At 44.1% G+C, this 14,169-nt stretch overlaps 1 protein-coding gene across 11 annotated transcripts in view; it reads left to right on the forward strand.

Annotated features, from left to right (window-relative positions):
- Nucleotides 1-14,169, forward strand: part of tbc1d1 (TBC1 domain family member 1) — a 247,214-nt gene that overhangs the window by 121,987 nt on the left and 111,058 nt on the right. For 5 of the 11 annotated variants that reach the window (XM_033026846.1, XM_033026812.1, XM_033026830.1 and 2 more), the window contains 3 exons: nt 4,822-4,905; nt 9,828-10,090; nt 12,677-12,835. In XM_033026846.1, the coding sequence (XP_032882737.1) occupies nt 4,822-4,905; nt 9,828-10,090; nt 12,677-12,835 (506 nt within the window). The remainder of the gene's footprint in view (nt 1-4,821; nt 4,906-9,827; nt 10,091-12,676; nt 12,836-14,169) is intronic. The other 6 variants (XM_033026836.1, XM_033026856.1, XM_033026863.1 and 3 more) reach the window with 2 other exon arrangements.

Consider the following 14,169-nt stretch of genomic DNA (forward strand, 5'->3'; position numbering starts at 1 on the left):
TCTCCGATGACCTCTCTTGGACCCACAATACCTCAACTCTGGTCAAGAAGGCTCACCAGCGTCTCTTCTTCCTGAGGAGACTGAAGAAGGTCCACATGTCTCCTCAGATCCTGGTGAACTTCTACCGCTGCACCATCGAGAGCATCCTTACCAACTGTATCACAGTATGGTATGGCAACTGCTCTGTCTCCGACCGGAAAGGACTGCAGAGGGCCCCCCCCCGGACACTCCTCCCACAGGAAAAACAGTATGACTGTATGCATGTAAATAGTTTTATTTATTGAAATCATATTCTATGTCGCTCTTCCAGGGAGATGCTAACTGCATTTCGTTGTCTCTGTACTGTACACTGACAATGACAATTAAAGTTGAATCTGAATCTGTATCTGATACAAGGAATTTGCCTTGGTGCTCCGCCCACAAGTAACAACATGACATACAGACAGGTACGAATGACTCAGAAAACACTAAACATTAATAATAATAAAACATTAATGATAAAACACCATTGATCAAGCATGTGAACCAACAAAATACCAGATCAAAGGGAGGCTACAGATTTTTGGCTGTTGAGTAGAGCAACTACTCGTGGATAAAAACTGTTTTTATGTCTGGCTGTGGCAGCTTTGACAATCCGGAGTTACCTTCCAGAGGGAAGTGATTCAAAGAGTTTGTGGCCAGGGTGAGAGGGGTTAGAGATGATCTTGCCCGCTCGCTTCCTGGCCCTTGCAGTGTACAGTTCATCAATGCAGGGAAGGTTGCAGCCAATAACCTTCTCTGCTGATCGGACGATTCGCTGCAGCCTCCAGGTGTCGTGCTTGGTGGCTGAGCCAAACCAGACCATGTTGGAGAAAGTGAGAACAGACTCTACGATGTAGAATTGGACCATCATTGCCTGTGGCAGATTATGCTTCCTCAGCTGCCGTAGGAAGTACATCCTCTGCTGTGTCTTTTTTACTGTGGAGTCGATGGCAGCCCCCCACTTAAGGTCCTTGGTGATGATGGTTCCCAGGAATTTAAAAGACTTCACAGATGTGACTGTGGTGTTCTTGATGGTGAGTGGGGTGAGGAGAGTGGGAGCTCTCCTAAAGTCTACAATCAATTCCACTGTCTTAAGAGCATTGAGCTCCAGGTTGTTGCGACGGCACCAGGATGCCAGCTGTGACACTTCCTGTCTGTAGGCAGATTCCTCCCCATCCTGGATCAGTCCAATCAGGGTTGTGTCATCTGCAAACTTGAGAAGCTTGACAGAGGTGTCTGTGGAGGTGCAGTCGTTGGTGTAGAGAGAGGAGAGGAGAGTATGCAGCCTTGCGGTGCTCCTATGCTGAGCGTTTGTGCATCCGAGATGTGCTTTCCCAGTCTCACATGCTGCTTCCTGTCTGTCAGGAAGCTGGTGATCCACCGACAGAGGGGTTCAGGCATAGTCAACTCGGAAAGTTTGGAGTGTAGTAGCTCTGGTACAACGGTGTTGAATGCAGAGCTAAAATCAACAACAAACAGGATCCTTGCATAGGTCCCCCTGGCGGTCCAGGTGCTGTAGGATGAAGTGCATCATCCACAGATCTATTGGCCCGATATGCAAACTGCAGAGGGTCCAGCAGGGAGTTTGTGAAGGTAGCTATTCCCACGCTTTGAAAGGACAAAGCGATCACGCACATTAACCCCTCATGTCTAAGACTGAATGGTTGCCTCCATACAATGAGAACAAGTATCTACTGACCAGGATGAATGGGTAGATCCAGGACAATGTACAGAAATGTGAGGCCTGAAGACCTCTAGAAGGTACCAGCCAAAGGAAGCACTTCACCTTATCAGGTCCAAGAGAGACATAAAGAAAATCCAAGACTGATCTGTTTCATCTCGATGACAAAATGTATGTAGTGACTGATGATAATTCTTCAAACTTCTTAGAGAATAACTGTTTATTTATTGTCATGCATAAGCTCAATGGGAGAAGTACCAGCTATCGGCTTCCTGAGGGGCTGATCAATACACGATGAGCCACTTTTCAGAGCGGGTCGCTGTTTGAGATTCTCAATGAACAGGCCATTTGATCCGCAGACTAATGGAAAATCAGAGCGCAGGAGGTAGCAAAGGAGCTGCCTAAAATGGTGAAATGATCAGAATCCAGTATTAACTGAAAATAATAAAATAAATGCTGATGTTTGAAATCTGATATAATATGCTGGAGTAATTTAGCAGATCAGACAACTTCTATGAAGATAGAATGGAAATCAGAAGAAAGCTGTTGGTGCTGGAACTCTAGAATAAAAACAAAATACTGAAAATATCTGTTCAGGCCACGTCTGTGGGAAGAGAAAGAGTCAACATTTTGGGTCAGAGACTTTTTCTCTTTTTGCAGATGCAGCCTGACCTGCTGAGAGTTTCCAGCAGTTTCTGCCTTCCAGAATATCCCAGCTCCAAATGAGCAGCCCTCAACAAGATCTTCAAGCTGTTGAGCTGAAGTATCACTGACAAAAGTAAAAATGATGCTAAAAACCAGAGGTGCAAAAATGTGTGGGAGAACAGGGAGCAGCCAAAAGAAAGCTCACTCTCTGCCTCACAGAGGTCTGTCACGACTGAGTATCCAATGTGTGCGGCACGGTGACACCGCAGGTAGGACTGATGCCTAACCGATCCAGCAACCTGCATTTGATCCTGGCCAGTGGAGTTTCAGTGTTCTTCCTATGACCACGTAGGGTCCCTCAAGTGCACCGGTTTCCACTTGCACCCCAATGATATGCTTGGTTGTAAGGTTACTTGGCCTCTGTAATTCTGTAATTGAACACAGGTGAGTGGATGGAAATCCGAGTGAGAATATGTTCCTTGAAGTGGAGAGAATGGATTGATGGGATTGCTCTTGTGAGCTGGTATGGTTTACTGGGCTGAATGGCCTTCTCTGACAAGGAAATTGCATATCTGGGCAAAGCCCAGTGGCATAAGGCCAGTGGCAGAAAATGGGTTGTTGGACACAACCCAGAGCACATGAAGCTATAGGCAAGGCAAGGCAAGGCAACTTTATTTATATAGCACATTTCATACACGAGGCAGACTCAAAGTGCTTCACATAAAAACATGTCATACAATAAAATGAAATAATAAAATGAAATAAAATAGAAGAATTAAAAGAAAAGAAAAGCAAAATTAAAAATGCTATATTAAAAGTGCAAAAGTTAAAAGTGCAATGTAGTTAAGATTTAGCTGAAAGCTAAAGTAAACATAAAAGTTTTCAGTCTTGTATTAAAAATGGTCAAAGTTGAGTTATAGTAAAGTAATTGACTCCATTTATACCTCACGCTGCCTCAGTCAGTCCAAAAGCTTAATCAAGGACAGGTAGCACCCTGGCCATTCCCCCTTTTCTCCTCTCCCATGGGGCAAAAGGTATAGAAGTATGAAACGCACACCTCCAGATTCAGGAACAGTTTCTACCCAGCTGTTATCAGCCAACTGAACCATCCTACCACAACTAGAGTGCAGTCCTGAACTACTATCTACCTCATTGGTGACCCTTGGACTATTGTTGATCGGACTTTACAGGCTTTATCTTGCACTAAACGTTATTCCCTTATCATGTATCTGTACACTGTGAATGCCTCGATTGTAATCATGTATTGTCTTTCTGCTGACTGGTTAGCACGTAATAAAAGCTTTTCATTATACCTCTGTACATGTGACAATAAACTAAACTTTAAAAAACTAATTTAGGATGGGTGACCCATATAAATGGGACAGGAGTTATGTGAGGAAGAGCACTGGATGGGTCACTGGCAACCCTCTTGTTCTAGAGGGTTAGTGATGCAGCAGATCCTCCAAGAACAGCCACCTATTTGGACCAGATCTGTTGGGAAGATCCATTGAAGGGTTTCCACCTGAAATGTTGCCTATTTCCTTCGCTCCATAGATGCTGCTGCACCCACTGAGTTTCTCCAGCACTTTTGTCTACCACTGACCCATTCATTCGAGAGACTGTGCTAAAGTCAAGCATCGGTGAAGGAACAGTCATTTTAGATGTGCTCTATCTTTTGGCATCATTAATGGAGAGATGTAGCCTTGGTAATATTGGTTGATGCCACTTTTATAATAATTGCAATCTCCTTTCTGCTCCATATATTGTTGCAATGTATCAGTATGGAGCTTCCAGTTGGGGTATTGCTTTGTCGAGAGGAACATGTAAGAAGAGTTGTTTTGTGTAATGTAAGGTCTTGCCCAAATACATTTCCTTTGTTTGTTGCTGCTTTAAATTTCTGGCAATCCACTTGTATTTCACAGTGAATTGGTGAAGGAACTAACCCTGCTGGGCAGCATCTGTGTAGGGAAATGCACAGACAATGTTCCTTCTTCAAGCTCCCGACCTGAAACATCACTTATCCATTCCCTCCTCAGATGCTGCCCTGTCTGCTGAGTTCTATCAGCACTTTGTTCTTTTGCTCAAGATTCCAATATCTGTATCACGGATACCGAGACAACGTCCCGTTTAACTGGTAGAAAATGTTAAGAATATAATAATTTTCTTGGGTCAGCTGAAAAGCCTTGGCCCTTCTCAGTGCTAACACCTGCCTTGTGGTAGCTCATTTTCTGCTGTTGAGCGGTTTGTGGCCGGCATTCAATGATGCCCTTGTGGGATGCACAACTTTAAGTATTTAATCTTTGGACTCTAAAACTATGTGTTCTCAAAATGCACTGTTCAATGGGCTCTCGGAGAGCCCCATGCACCAAAATCATGACTTCCAATGTTTTTGTAAACTTCTGATGCAAAATGTTCTAGACATTTATAGTAAAGTAGAATGTATGTTATAATTATTTTGCTTTTTTTTTCTACAGGGAGGGTCTCGACTCAAAAGCCATGCAAGTGCTGGGAATAGAGTAACAGATAAAACATCTGTGAGTCTATCAAGCCTATCTAAGGTTAGTTATTTGTACCATAAGTAAGTCTAAAGGGCCTGTCCCACTTTCACAACCTAATTCACGACCTCTGCTGAGTTTGCCCTTGACTCATACTCGCAGCATGGTCGTAGGAGGTCGTGATGCTAGTCATAGGTACTCGTGGCGTCAAGTAAGTCAGGGCGTTTTTTATAGCATGATGAAAAGTGTCCACAAGTAAAAAAGGTTGTGAACTAGGTAGTGAAAGTGGGACAGGCCCTTAAGGCAAGTCCAGGGTGCGTGGTTGTTTGTTCAATAATGGGATCTGGAGCATTGTCACAAATGTAATATAATTTATGCTGTTGTTTTCATCACTGAGTGAAGTGTGGCTCTAAATGAAGTTTGTAGCAAAATCCTTGGCTTGCAAAGCCCTGCTTCCTTACTGTCTTTTCTCTGTTGTCTTCATTGGATGGCATTATCCATGCGCAGATTGTTCACAATGACTTTGCATTAGCTCTGTATCTCCGTGGATTTGTACTTTTGTTTTCACCCACATACTGACCCTTGGAGATAGCACATTTGAAGATAATACATCGCTCTGATTGTCACTGCACTTGCCAGGTATGCAGTACTGAATGAGCAGCTGCTGCTTACAATGGAGTGACTAGGAGAATGAAGTCGTGGTCTTCAGACTTGCCACCACGCCTGTCATGTAGCCACCAAAGTGTGCCAAAAAAAGGCAGATGGAATTTAATTCAGACAAATGTGAGGTTTTGCATTTTGGTAAGTTAAACCAGAGCCGAACGTATGCAGAGAACGGTGGGGTCTTTGAGAGCGTTGCAGAACAGGAGACTGAGGGGTACAGGTGCATGGGTCTCTAAAAGTGGAGATCACAGGTAGACTGGGTGGTAAAGAAGACATTTGGCTCATGTATAGATTATAGAACACTACCTTCATCTGACAGGGCATTGGAGTACAGGCATTAGGGTATCACATTACTCCTGTACAAGTTGTTGGTGATACCAAACTTGGAGTATTGTGTGCAATTTTGGGTGTCCAACTATGTCATTAAGCAAGAAAGGGTGCAGAAAAAAAATTGTTAGGATGCTTCCGAAACTGGAGGATTTAGGTTGTCGAGAGAGACTAGATGGGCTGGAACAGTTTTCCCTGGAGCATAGGAGGCTGAGAGGTGACCTTACCGAGGTATACAAATCATCATGGGCACTAGAGGTATGAGGGGAAAGATTGAAAAGACCATTTCCTCACCGAGTGAGCTGGCAGAGGAAACTGTAGACATAGATACAGTTGCAACGTTTCAAAGACATTTAGCTAGGAAAGATTGGAGGGATTTGGGGCAAATGCAGGCAAATAAGATCCCCTCATACCTATCCCATGATTGTGATCCCACAGACGAACACCAGGCCACCATTTCCCAAACCACCATCGATCTTATTGCCCACTACGTTCTTCCTCCACAGTGTCCAACCTGATGTTTCCCTAGCCCTGCACTGCCCATATCTCTCCTCCTCAGAACCCACAAGTAGACCACCCTGCCAGACCCACTGTTTCTGTATGCTCCTGCCCCACTAAACTTGTCTTAAATATATTGGTTCTACTTTGTTTCTCACCCCCCCCCACCCCCCCCCCCCTTTATTCAGTTTATTCTGATCTACATCCAAGACGCATCACACGTTCTTTACCACTTCAATAACTTCCAGTTCCTAGGCCTCCATGGCCTTGTCTTTAACATGGATGTCCAGTCGCTACACACCTCTACTCCCCATCAGGAAGGCCTCGGGGCTCTCAGATTCTTCCTTGAACAGAGAACAGTTCCCGTCAACTAAATACCTTCATCTCCGCAAAGAGGTCCTTCTGCAGTTGTAGAGGGCCCTAGTGAGACCACACCTGGAATATTGTGTGCAGTTTTGGTCCCCTAATTTGAGGAAGGACATTCTTGCTATTGAGGGAGTGCAGCGTAGGTTCACAAGGTTAATTCCCAGGATGGCGGGACTGTCACATGCTGAGAGAATGGAGCAGCTGGGCTTGTACACTCTGGGATTTAGAAGGATGAGAGGGTATCTTATTGAAACATATAAGATTATTAAGGGTTTGGACACGCTAGAGGCAGGAAACATGTTCCCGATGTTGGGGGAGTCCAGAACCAGGGGCCACAGTTTAAGAATGAGGTGTAAGCCATTTAGAACGGAGACGAGGAAACGCTTTTTCACACAGAGAGCAGTGAGTCTTTGGAATTCTCTGCCTCAGAGGGCGGCGGAGGCCGGTTCTCTGGATACTTTCAGGATAGAGCTTGATAGGGCTCTTAAAGATAGCGGAGTCAGGGGATATGGGGAGAAGGCAGGAACGGGGTTTTGATTGGGGATGATCAATCATGATCACATTAAATGGTGGTGCTGGCTCGAAGGGCCAAATGGCCTACTCCTGCACCTATTGTCCCCAATGGAACCTGTTCTCACCCTTAACTCTTTTGACTCCTGTCACTTTCTTCAAATTGAAGGTGTAGCCATAGGCCCATTATGCCTTGTTTTTTTTTGTTAATTACGTTGAATACTCCTAATGCAGAACCCTTCGCTTACATGCCAATATACCCCCCTTCTCATCCCTGTGCCCTATTTGGATGCACCCATTTCTCCTTCCCACTCCCACCTTTCCACCTATATTCCTTCCTCTGGCCTCACAATTCACACTTCTGTCCTTGTCTCAAACCTTTTTGTCTTTTCATCCATGGTCTTTGTCCAACCATCTGCCTATCGATCTCTCCCTTCACCTACATTAACCTCTGAGCTCCTCCAGCACTAGGATTTATTCTCAAAATTCCAGTATCTGCGGTTCCTTGTGTCTACAATTGAAATTTACTGGTATGAATCAAGAATGCGTTTGATACCCCCTTCACACTGTGACCCTGTTTTCCAATGTTTTAAAGAAAAATAGATACATAGGTGCAGGAGTAGGCCATTTGGCCCTTTTTGCCAGCACTGCCATTCAATTTGATCATAGCTGATCATCCAAAATCAGTAGCCCGTACCCGCTTCCCCACATCCCTTGATTCTGTTAGCTCTCAGAGCTATATCTAATACTCTCTTGAATACATCCAATGAATTGACCTCCACTGCTTCTGTGGCAGATTCCCAACTCTCTGGGTGAAAAAGTTTTTCCTGGCTTATAATGCTTTCTCATGTAAGTGTAGTGATGGGGTTGACATAGCAAAAGCCTTCATAATAATAGTGAGTCTCCTGACCACAAGCCAAAACAAAGTGCATGTTCCTCCTGTGCATTGATGCTTGAGTAAGGATGTGAAGCCCTGGAGCTTTTCAATCGGTATTCGTTGGTAGATATCTAGGGATGTATAAGGAAATGGCGGGAACCATCTGCAGAATAACAGCAATCAAAAACACAGGAAGGATGCAAGGAAAAAGAGAATGAAAGAAGAGACTGGCATGATTATCCCAAACAATTACCAAAATTGATGAACTTGAACCCTTCTGCCCCGCATTATGGACTGGCGATGGTTAACCACCCTCTTGTGGTAGTAATGTGGTGTTGCATGGGTGACTAAAGGGCCTGTCCCACTTTCATGACCTAATTCACGACCTTTTTTACTCGTGGACATTTTTCATCAGGCTAGAAAAACGCCCCGACCTACTTGATGCCACGAGGTCCTACGACTAGCATCACGGCTTGCTATGACCTACCTACGACCTCGTGACGACCATGCTGCGAGTATGAGTCAAGGGCATACTCGGCAGAAGTCGTGAATTAGGTCGTGCAAGTGGGACAGGCCCTTTAGTGTAACGCTGAAGTCCAAGTAAGGTAGAGGCATGTCTAAATAGCAACTATAATATATTGTCATACAGATCAGTGCAAGGACACCAATTTATTCTGCCCTAACAAATAGCCTGCCTTTCAGTGGTGCTACTATTTTGTAATTATGAAGTAAGGAGGCAGGAACGTCCTGGAAATCTGACATGATGTTCTAATATTGAGCTGAATACTAAGTGCTGGAGGTGCTCAGTGGGTCAGGCAGCATTTGGGGAAGATATGAACAGGTAACATTTCGGGTCCGGAACCTTCTTCGGACCATTTTCCAGCACCTGCAGGTTTTGTATCTCTGTAATATCGAGCTGTAAGCTTCATGTCTGCATGGGTTTGTGTGTCTTTATGTGTGTGAGAGAGTCTTTGCTTTGCCTTATGTGGAAGAATTCTCTAGGTTATTGCCAAGCCACCAGATGGAGCTGCTTCCACCTGTAACAATTTTCTTTCTTACTTTGATGTTACTCTGCGTGGCCCCAGAAAAGTAGAAGTTAATTAAAAGTTTCATTTTCCTGCTGTTAAGAACTGATTTTAAAAAATCCCTTACTGCAGCTTTGAAATGTGTAATCGAGGAGATACTTTTATAAGGTAATCACAACTTACTGGGACTTCCGTTTTTTCGATTGGAGATTTACCTGAATCTCCATAAGGAATGTGGAACAATGGTTGTGGAATCCATGGTGCCCCGCACATGTGGTCTTCCATCAGGTGCTGGGGTCGTAATGGAGAATGGAAAGAAAAAATAATGAAAATTACCTAAAAAAGAAAAATATATTAATGCAATTTTGGAAATTAAATGCCCTTAAGCTACTGAATGGATTGACTGATTGGATATGTAATTGGATATGCCCTTTGTTTAATACTGGGAATGGCAGGATATGGATTATGTGCAGGCAGATAAGTGATGGGCTTGACATCATGTTCGGCACAAACACTGTGGACCGAAGGGCCTGTTTTTGTGTAAATATGGCGCCTCCTGCATGCAGCTCAGTAGATTATTCCTGTACACTTGCTGATCGGATTCATGTATGGTGATATTCGACTGTTTGTAAGGAAAATAATTTCACTGTGTTAACAATGAGCATGTGTGACAATAAAAGCACATTGACTCTATTCTAATTGCTGTTGTTTCCTGACAGGCCATGTCCTTGGATGAAAGCGATGACCAGGCAGTGCCTATTAGTCCTGTAAAGTCTCATGGTTCCACCGGGAACTTGCTGCAAGACATAAACGACAGCGCTGAAACAACTGAACCAGCATTTCGAAGGCGAGCCAATACCTTCAGTCACATGCCTTCCAGCCGCGAGCAACCAAAGCAGATCATCGCCGAGACCCCATCCTTCCCCAAACCAAAACTGATGAGGTACCACTCAGTGAGCACAGACACGCCACACAAACTAAAGTAAGATTTGCTAATACTTTACAGACAGGATTCCTCTCGTCGTAGTTCTGTTTTGTGTTATTTGCCTGGAACAAATTCTTTGCATCAGATTCATTTGCTACTTAAAGTGAATGCTCTCTAATATGCTGGCCTCAGCTGGAATTTAAAACTGATCAAACAGAACTTTGAAGCCGTGTCAACCCCCTCACTGACCTCCCACTCAGTCATGAGCACGTACACCCTCTTCAATTCTCAAGCCCTTTATCCTCTCTCTCAATGAGATGCTTCCCTGCTGCCACTGCTGAAACCCAAATGCATCCTTCAGAAGAAGAGTCTTGACTCGAAACGTCTCCTATCGATGTTCTCCAGAGATACTGCCTGACCTGCTGGGTTACTTTAGCCATGTGTCCATTTGTGTATTAACCAGCATCTGCAGTTCTTTGTTTTTGCATCGTCTGGATTCATTCTAAGGCCATTTTTGCTGTTCTTCCTATGTCGTTAAACAAAGAAGATCGAACGATTCAGCACATTTAGGGCAGCACAATGGCGGGCACAATTGTTGCCTTATAGCGCCAGAGACCCAGGTTTGAGCCTGTCTACAGGTGCTGTCTGTATGGAGTTAGTCCGTTCTCCCTGTGATTGCGTGTATTTTGCCCAGGTGATCCGCTTTCCTCTCACACTCCAAAGGCGTACAGCTTTATAGGTTAATTGGCTTCAGTAAAATTGTAAATTTCACCTCGTGTATGATAGTGCTAGTGTACGTAGTGATGGCTGGTTGGCGTGGACCGAAGGGCCTGGTCCCGCGCTGTATCTCTAAAGTAAACTAAAGCACAGGAACTGGTGCTTCCGCCCACAATGTCCATGCCGACCACACACACCCTTCACTTCCTCCAATGTCTAAAGTGCAGTATCCATATCTATAACTGCATTGAGCCTGCTCTGTCTTCACCTCCATCCTTGGACACCAGCACTTGTACCCTGCCACCCCGTTTACCCAAGACCCACACACCCTTTCATCTCACCGTCGTGTGCAGAACTTTCAGCTGCCACCTTTCATCTGCTGGTCCAACTGTGCGAAACCCTTCAGTTCTTTGGTTTTCCTTCTTATTCTTGCAAAAATTAACCTTTTTTTTCCAAGAGAAAGTATTCCTCATAAAGTGGCTCAACATTTAGTACTTTCATCTTTACGTGCCTTGGGATATTTCTTTTTATGTTTTTCTGGATATATATTATCGATAGATGTAGGGAGGACTTAGTGCAGTATATGAATGGACTGGATATGGCTATGTATTAGGGAACAGAGTATTGAACAGGATATTTCATGCTGGATATGAACATTTCTATTCCATGAAAGTAGCGTCAAGGATTCATTTAGATGTCTAGAGGAGAATTATGTTCCTTGGATAGTTTGTAGAGAATGAAATTTGACATTTAGTCAGAAGCCACACAGACGCACCCTCATTGTGACCAGGGTGGAAGATTACTTCAGCAATGCATTGCTGCTTCAGTCTGTGCCTCGTTGCACATCCATATCTGAGCTCTTCTCTCCTTTATTCCCCTCTCAATGCACTCTCTCCTCTGATTGAAATGGGAGTGTTTTGGAGAGGAATCTGCTTCGTAAGGGTTCATCAATTGTTCGGAGGTCTGACAGTTGTTTTGGTGGGCAGCTATGATTTTGCCATGATTCATGTATTGAAAGCCAATGTGATACTAGGTCCACTGTTCCAATTGATTTCACAGGACCTTTCTGGAAGGGGACCCTGGCTCTAAGAAAGGCCTAGGCTGGAAGTGTTACTACTCTCCTCCTACAACTGTTCTTCCAAATAAGGCAAAGCAAGGGTAAGGGACCCTTAGCCTGGCAGAGGGCAAAGTCCTGATCCCAGTGGACAATGATATCTCTTCCCCATCAAATCTGAATCTATAGGCTGAGGCATCTGGCATCATGAGTGGGTTAACATATGATGAGCCTGTACTCGCTAGAGATTAGAAGGATGATGGGGAATCTCATTGAAACTTACTGAATCGTGAAAGGCTTATATAGAGTGGATGCGGTGAGGATGTTTGCACTAGTGGGAAAGTCAAGGACCAGAGGCCACAGAATCAGAATAAAAGGACATTCCTTTAAGAAGGAGATGAGGAGGAATTTCTTTAGTCAGAGGGTGGTGTATCTGTGCAATTCTTTGCCATAGAAGGCTGTGGAGGCCAAGACAATGGATATTTTTAAGGCAGAGATGGATAGATTCTTGATTAGTACGGGTGTCAGGGGTTATGAGGAGAAGGCAGGAGAATGGGATTTGGAGAGAGAGAGATACATCAGCCATGATTGAATGGTGGAGTAGACTTGATGGGCCGAATGGCCTAATTCTGCTACTATCAGTTATGACCTAAACAAGGGTATCTCTGGGGAACTTCAACCAGCTGGAAGGAAATGGAGCACCAAATGCCCCACGGAGACCATTAGTACAAAAGGGTCCCGTCTATTAAAGGCGGAACCTCTCGCACTATATAATGAACAATGTCAAGGAATGCTCCTTAGTTAAAATCTCGAATCCCAATTGACTTTTCTGACTGGCTGCCTGTCTTTATCCCTCTTGTTTGCTGGAAAAGTAGCCCAAACCTATCAAACGATAACACTAGCAGCAAATGTGCGCACCCCAAGTTGCACAGGCCTGTAGATCACCTGAGGGCTTCAACCTCCAGCCCAAACTTCCTTAAATATTTGAAGACGAGTTCCGGTGGAAGGGATGGCGGGCTGATGGTAAAAAGGTGAGGCTGGTCGTTTTTGCATGTAGAGGTGTGTGCGCATTGTGTTTCCAGTATTGCTTATCGCATGATGCGTGTGCTGGCTGGTACATTGTTGAAAGAACCAAGCAATTGTTCAACTCACGCAGGGCAGTTGTGGAGGAAGCACTGAGCACTCGATTCTGGTCGAGATTAATCTAGACACTAAGACAATTGAATAAAAGCAGCAGGTTTATTTCACTAACTTAATCTATAAATGAATGAATTAAAACTGCTACAGAATGTCATTTCTTTCCAAAATAGCTGATTTTTCAATGGCTTTTTTTCACCGTCTTGATCCTCTTGTTGCTTGTTTCATCGTTCCTGTCACAAAACAGCTTTGATGGGGTGTGCTTGGATGGATGGGGTGTGCTGCATGCACTAGTTTTACAAGTAACCAGCATGAACTTCGAGAGCTTAGTCTGCCTATTTTTAAATTCACTTTTGAGAGCTGGGCATTACATTGCCTGTCCTGAGTTGCCTCGGGGAAGGTGGTGGTGAACTGCCAACTTCAACAACTGCAGTCCCTCTTGTGAAGGTACTTTGAGAGTGCTTGTGGGCAGGACCAAGGTTATGTTTCCAAGTTAGGCTGGGGTGCGACTTAGAGGGGAACCCGTAGGTACTGGTGTTCCCATGCGCCTATTGCCCAAGTCCTACTTGGTGATTAAGGTTGTGAGTTTGCGAGGTGCTGTTTGCTAGGAATAAGTGTTTAACGTGTTTGATGGGAGGTCAGGCAAAAAGGATGCTTTCTCCTGGATGGTGTTGAGCTTCCTGTTGGATTCTAGTTTTGAAATCAGACCATACTGTTGAAGATGCAACATTTTCTGTCTGTTGGCTTCAAAGGATTTTGTACATTGCCAATCTGGTCTTTGTATTTACATAGAGGGTAATAATGGAGAAATAGTCGCAACTAGATAGGTTGATATAAATGACCAATTCAGTCAGATTCATAGGCTGATTGATGCTAAATGTGGAATATTTGCCATTACTCAATAAATAATGATTATGTGTATTTAAAGTCAAAGCAGTAGCTTTGCTCGATCCGACCCGTGTTTCTTGTGCTTGACGCTAACATTGTGATCGAGTGTACTAGTTCTCCACCAAGCAAACCAAAATCTTATTGATCAGAAAACATAATAAGAGAGTTCTTCCCAGATTTCATAATTTTCTCAGCTGGCCAGTGGTGAGGTCTCTTGTACATGTTGCTGAAATTGAGTTTCAGGTTGGGGCCCAAGTCTGGAACCTTCGACTTCTCCCTCAGCAAAATCTGAAATTTGAAATGGTGAGATTGCCTTACTTTGCAAATGTTTGTTTGCAAT

Source organism: Amblyraja radiata, chromosome 1 (genome assembly GCF_010909765.2).
Source record: "Amblyraja radiata isolate CabotCenter1 chromosome 1, sAmbRad1.1.pri, whole genome shotgun sequence".
NCBI classification, from domain to species: Eukaryota; Metazoa; Chordata; class Chondrichthyes; order Rajiformes; family Rajidae; genus Amblyraja; species Amblyraja radiata.